This window comes from Ramularia collo-cygni (assembly GCF_900074925.1).
Source record: "Ramularia collo-cygni strain URUG2 genome assembly, contig: RCC_scaffold48, whole genome shotgun sequence".
NCBI classification, from domain to species: Eukaryota; Fungi; Ascomycota; class Dothideomycetes; order Mycosphaerellales; family Mycosphaerellaceae; genus Ramularia; species Ramularia collo-cygni.
The window spans coordinates 1-6,290 of NW_019716302.1; the positions used below are offsets into that span (position 1 = coordinate 1).

The 6,290-nt window shown below is 50.7% G+C and overlaps 2 protein-coding genes; one reads left to right on the top strand and one right to left on the bottom strand.

Annotated features, from left to right (window-relative positions):
• Positions 1–1,074: 1,074 nt before the first annotated feature.
• On the bottom strand, positions 1,075–3,069 carry RCC_11539 (uncharacterized protein; the record flags this gene model as incomplete). XM_023776760.1 has 2 exons in its annotated part: positions 1,075–1,255; positions 1,328–3,069. 2 exons carry the CDS (start codon positions 3,067–3,069, stop codon positions 1,075–1,077), a joined length of 1,923 nt encoding a protein of 640 aa, XP_023632528.1.
• Positions 3,070–3,602: 533 nt separating this feature from the next.
• On the top strand, positions 3,603–5,635 carry RCC_11540 (related to phosphatidylinositol transporter; the record flags this gene model as incomplete). XM_023776761.1 has 3 exons in its annotated part: positions 3,603–3,662; positions 3,723–4,726; positions 4,786–5,635. 3 exons carry the CDS (start codon positions 3,603–3,605, stop codon positions 5,633–5,635), a joined length of 1,914 nt encoding a protein of 637 aa, XP_023632529.1.
• Between the last annotated feature and the right edge of the window lie 655 nt (positions 5,636–6,290).

Here is a 6,290-nt window from a genome sequence, read left to right on the forward strand (position 1 = left end):
GGGGTTGTGGGTTGAGATGTGAGAGGCTTTGAGCATGGTTGGAGGGTGAATTGATGGGGAGTTTTTCACTTTTATGATGTCGTGAGTTGTATCAAGTGACTTTGATGTTGTCCTGATCGCTTCTAACTGACGAGAATGCTAGATTCTTGCGTCGAGGAACGAACGCTGTTGCAGGTGGTCACATTATCATCTCGGGCAAGGAGTTTGTCTGTTACAATCGGTCGTGAGTGGCTGTGGGAAAGACATTGCGAAAAGCAAAGACCCTTTTTACTGGAATTGGTGGAGGAGCAGATATCACGAGCACGCTGCCGCTTATCCCAACGATGAGGTACCAACGAAACCTGAAGGGGCGGTCTCCGTATCGACGTTGTCACAGCGTTTCATACTTCACCTTGGGAGATAAAAAGCCTTGTTCCAAAACATCCATCCGTTTATCATCACAACGTGACATGCAGCATACATACATCCTCCCACCAGAACCCAACGTTGAACGATCGTAAAAAGCACACGGAGCATCACTATACATGCATACCTGAGCCGCACACAATCTCAACCACCCCATCAAATCTCCAGCAAAACACAAACTCTCCACAATCGCTATAAATAATCTTCTTACCTTTAACAAACAAACACTCTGCAATCATCATTCTCCCCGACTACCTCACAAGCCCATAACATTCTTCACGACCCCAACCCTTACCCTAGTCCAATCCAACCCAGCAGATGAAGTGTAAGTAAATGAGAGACAGTTTCCATTTTGCAAGCCATCACTCCAGACCGAAGAAAAAGTCCAAGCAAAAGTAACAGACAGAACGTCGCAACTATCTCTACAGTCGCATTTGCAGCTTAACATGCCATGCCGCATGCAGAACGATCCGACACTCAAACTTTTGTTGATCTGTAAGGAAGAGAGATATAAGATGAAGTGAAAAGGGTCGACTTACTGTCAAAATGCCGAGCTTCTTTCTTTTCGCCCGTCCTTCCCGAACCATAAACCACATATCTCATCACATTCATTCACTCATTGACATCTCAACGAAAGTCCATAATTTCATCCCTCATCCCCACACACCATCAATCATGCGGATACTCCTCCTTCATATTACTCACAAACCTCCCTCCGCCTTCAGCCATGGGATCCCAGCGTAGAAACCACCTGCCGGCCAAACTCATGATGCCCTCTCCCGGCACCTCTCCCGTCGTCAACGCCACGACATTCTCCTCGGCCACATAGCGCACACTCTTGTCATCGGCCCTATATCCCCCAAAAACATCAGCACACATGACGGAATAAAAGACTTTGCAACGCGTGATGGGGGAGTCATACACCACATTGTAAAAGGGTTGATGACGGCCTCGAGGGAGGTCGTCGACACGCATCTGTTCGATCCAACGAGGTTCGGCGTCGCAGCGGACATCCCAGCCGACGATGACGCCTTCGTAGCCGAAGCGGCGGTGGCGGRGGTGAGTGCCGATTTTGTGTTTGATGGGCAGGGTCCTCGTCACATATTCCGTCATGGTTGTTGAGAATTCGTCTGCTCGCCAAGTTTGCTTTTCTTGTACATGTCGATAGTTGGGAGCCTTCTTGTTGTCGTCTGCTGCTCGAGCCGTGGTGATGAGTTGTGTGAGGAAGTTGTGTTCTTGCTCGCCTTCGAATAGATGAGGGAGATGCTTTTCAATCAATCCCAGATCTTCGGGGAAGTGAGCTTGGAAGTGTTCGATGAGGTATGGGAGACATTGCTTTCTTCGATGAAGAGACGAGTCGGCATTGTGGTCACCTAGGACCAACATGGACCACAACATGCTGTACCATGAAGCTTCAACATCGGGATCTGAGAGGGGATAGGGTGTTGATGTGGAGCCTGATCGTTGGCGTTCGCGGCTGTCCTGGACCGAAGTCATAATGTTTCGGCCTGTGCGGAGAGCGACTTCCAGAGTGGAGGTGCTTCCTAAATGCCGGGCGTGGTGTGCTGGAGGAGCTCCCATTTGAAGAAGACGCAGACGGAGGGTTTCTTGAGGGACTTCTTCGGATGAACGCCACGGATCCATGTGCATCGTTTCGGTGACATGCTCTTCTGTTGACGATGAATCGAGGGAACTCTTGCGTTGGCCATCGAGGGTATAATCGCATGGAGCCTCAATGACAGCATGCACATGATGTGGGTAGTTGGAGGGTTTGGCGTTGATACCCAATCTTCTCGCCACTGCACAGTAAATGGCAACGGATTGGAGAGGGAGCGAGGTGTGTGGTTCGTCGAAGAGGGCCATGGAGAGGAAGTTGTTGCGAAGAGCATGGTAGTTGTCTTCGGAGGGATTTCCCACCAAACGTTGCTCGCGGAGATAGCGTGCCGTCTCAATGGCCTTTTGTCGGGTGGAAAGGGCGTCAAAGTCGGAGGTGGTGGCGCGAACACACTCGGCCAGACGATCCAATTCCCGCTCAATCTGCCTCATATCACCCCTCTCGCCGGACAGGACAAACATGTCGTATGCACTGAGCACCTCCTCCAGTCGCACCATCTGTCGTTGCTGGAGGCGGGTCCACTTGTCGAGTGCCGTCGCGCGGTGGATCTGTCCCAAGATGGCGGTCGCGTGGAATCGTCGGGCCAGGACATCGTGCGCATCATCATCCGTCTTATCCCTTAATTTCCGCATGAGATCTTTCACGTCATATCCTCCGGCCGCCAGTGTTTCCATGCGGGCATACCGATGCTGCTGGGTGAGGAGCATCTTATCAAACAGCTCCATTGCGTCCTGATCTGACTTGTCCCGCTGCTGGAACAATTGTCGCCATTTGGTCTGCACGGGTGGGAGGGCCAGCTTCTCTTCCAGCTCGTGCCTCTCGTCCCAGAAGCGCCATCGCCGGATACAATGTCGTCGCCAAACCAGCGGTTCGTAGGTGATTTTGTTGAAGCGGGAGCATGTGCAGCCACACGCGACAGTCTCGCGGGGTGGGAGATATTCTACAATCGCCTCGAGCAACTCGTCGGGGAGTCGCAAGATGGGGGGAGGGAGAGGGGTGGCGGTGGTGTTGGTGGCCATGGTGGGGGATGTACAAGTGAAGATGGTCATGCGACAGGGATACCTATCCACCGTCAATTGATGGACGGATAATTAATGAGGTCACTCCGCTTCAAAGCTTCCATTGTTTCATTCCAACCTCCATCAACCATGACGACGCGACCTGTCAATTTGCATCAAGCCAGGCGATGCTTGTGACAACCAGCAACACATGCAACACAACCGCTGACAGCATCATCAGCACCAACCCACCACATTTCTAATGTTAACGCCGCCCCGGAAGTCCGGGCGGATTGTCAGCCGATTCCTCGAGCATCCGCGCGCATAATGCAAGGCAAGGCAAGGTATTTCCCACCGGCCTTTCGCACATGAACGGAGCGCGGGGCAGGACATGCCGTCATAATCACGACGGACGCGAGGGAACAGAACGCAAGGTGCGGTGCCGTGCTTATACTACACTATACTATACATAGACAATTCATTTTTCATTTTTCCTCCTCCTTGTGCACTGCTGCTTTTCTGCTGTGTGACGTCTACATTACCCTATTTACATCCTCCCTGCACGTGCACCATTCTTTCCCGCAATGAGCAACAATTCTCTGAAGCCACCGGGAGCCGACTTGAAGCGTGTCGCTTCCTACACCGTAAGTAAGCAGCTGACATGATCTTCTTCTCACCACAAAACTGACAAGATTGCCACACAGTGGCCCGCAGGTCACGCCGGCCAACTCTCCGACTCTCAATCATCGGCACTTGAAGAGTTCAAGAAACTCTGCCACCGAAAAGGATACTACGAACCCGCCGATCCCGAGTCCAAAACATCCGCCTCCCATGACGATGAGACGCTTCTAAGATATCTCCGTGCAAGGAAGTTCGTTCCCAACGATGCTTTTGGTCAATTCAAAACCACAGAAGACTGGCGGAAGGAGAACCAGCTGGATTCCCTCTACGAAGGAATTGATGTCCAAGAGTATGAGCAGACCCGACGTCTCTATCCACAATGGACGGGACGGAGAGACAACCGTGGCATCCCTCTCTACGTTTTCGAAGTCGCCAATGTGAAATACAAGGACATCACTGCATATGAGCAGGACTCGGACCGGGATAAGAAAAAAGGAAAGGATGCGGTCAAGAGCAAGGTTCCCAGGAAGATGTTGCGCTTGTTCGCGTTGTATGAGAACATGTGTCGTTTCGTTCTTCCACTCTGTTCGGCCATTCCTGGTCGTCCGAATGCTTCCACCCCCGTCAGTCAGAGCAGMAACATTGTGGACATTTCCAAGGTGGGATTGAAGCAGTTTTGGAATCTCCGCTCCCATCTGCAAGACTCTTCCGCTCTTGCTACTGCTCACTACCCGGAAACGCTGGATAGAATCTTCGTGATTGGTGCTCCCAGCTTCTTCCCTACTGTGTGGGACTGGGTGAAGAATTGGTTCGATCCGATTACCGTCGCCAAGATTCAAATCGTGCCAGATGGGAAGAAGTTGGAAGTCTTGAGTAGATTTATCCCCATGGAGAACATTCCCWAGAAGTATGGAGGACAGCTGGACTGGAGTTTTGGAGACATGCCTTTCCTGGAAGACAAAATCGTTGAATCAATGAGGTGGAAGGAAGATGTCAAAGAAAAGGGACACAGAACATTCCCCATTGGACCAATCAAGTGGGAGTATGATCAAGACGGCGATCTGGTTGCAGTGGGAGTTGGCAGCGAGTGGGTGAAACCAAGATATCCCTGAAGAAATGATGCCATGGCTGACCTGAAACTTGCAGAAACGGCGCGCCGCGGAAGACAGTCTTGGCGGGTCTACATCCTGATGCTGGAGTTGCCAGACTTGCTCTCAGTCCTGGAAGACAATCTGCTCAGAGATTTGCTTCTGCATCTGGACAAGCACCCACACCTGCGAGTCAGAGTGAGAAGAAGGAATCCAACGGAAACCCGATTGAACCAACTACCATGGCTACCAGTACTGCAACAATGGACGGAGCGTCTACACCTGTTGTGCAAACAGAACAGAATGGCGAACCAAAGTCTTTCAACACAGTCGCCGCTTCAAAGCTGGCTCCCGAGACTACTCCTGCAACGACAACATCATCCGACCCAGAACACATCCGCAACGAATCCTCTGAATCTTCCCTCCCAGAGACATCCCGAGCAGGAACCTACACCGTCCCCTACCACGACAAAGAAGTCTCCTCACCACCCGCAGATTCCCGTCAAGGAACTTCCTCAACCCGCTTCGAGCAACAAAGCGGCACACACGCTGAAGGCCAATTAGAGCACGGAACACCAAACACCACCATCGACGGTCAAGGAACAAGCCACACCGTCGTGGAAACCCGCACCGTAGGTCAAGCTCCGAAAGAAACTCCTCTCATCGATGATGGAGCCGAGAAACCCGGCGTGCTCGAGCAAGCGCAACAATTAGCCGGCCAAGCCGTTGAACAAGTCTCGGCACTCCCAGCAGTTGTGATGGGAGCCGTGGGACTGGGAAGCAAGACTGAAGAGAAGGAAGAGGAAGTCAAGGAGAAGAAGGTAGACCCTAGAGTCGATGAATTGGATGATAAAATTGTGGAGGAGTTTGTGAGGGATTTGAGTATGACGAAACAGCAGATTAAATGATGAGGTGATTTGAGTGATTAATTGATGGAGGCTTTGATGGGATGGAATGGGATAGATACCCTTGTGGCGTTATTTCTCTGGAGCTTTGGAGACTTTTTATCACCTATCCTGGATCTTAATTGTACTGTCTCTTCTCATGAGGTGAAAAGAATGGAAGAGACTGGAGAATCCCTTGAGGCGGCGCGGGGCAAGATTCGGCAGATCTTCGGCAGCCTACAGTCCTAGTATATAATCAACTCAAATTTTGTTTTCCTTGACGGCGCAGTTGGGTTAATCAGCATTCACCTTGCCTTTTACCAGATGAATCCTTGGCTCACTGCACCAAGCCGCATTATCAATCTTTGGAATTACACCTTTCGAGCGTGAGCTCGAAATTTTGTTTTGCTGGAAGTTTCAAAAGTGACTGGGTTCGAGTCCTTGATTCCCCTATACAGGTTGGGAGGTTTGTTTACTTTTGCCAAGGCGACACGGACGGAAAGGGTTAGGGTGATTAATGCTGCTCCCCTAGGTGGCCTTGCGAAGGAAGGACGAGTGGACTTTATGTTCATACATTGCTCTCTATACATACATACATACATACATACATACATACATACATACATACATACATACATACATACATACATACATACATACATACATACATACATACATA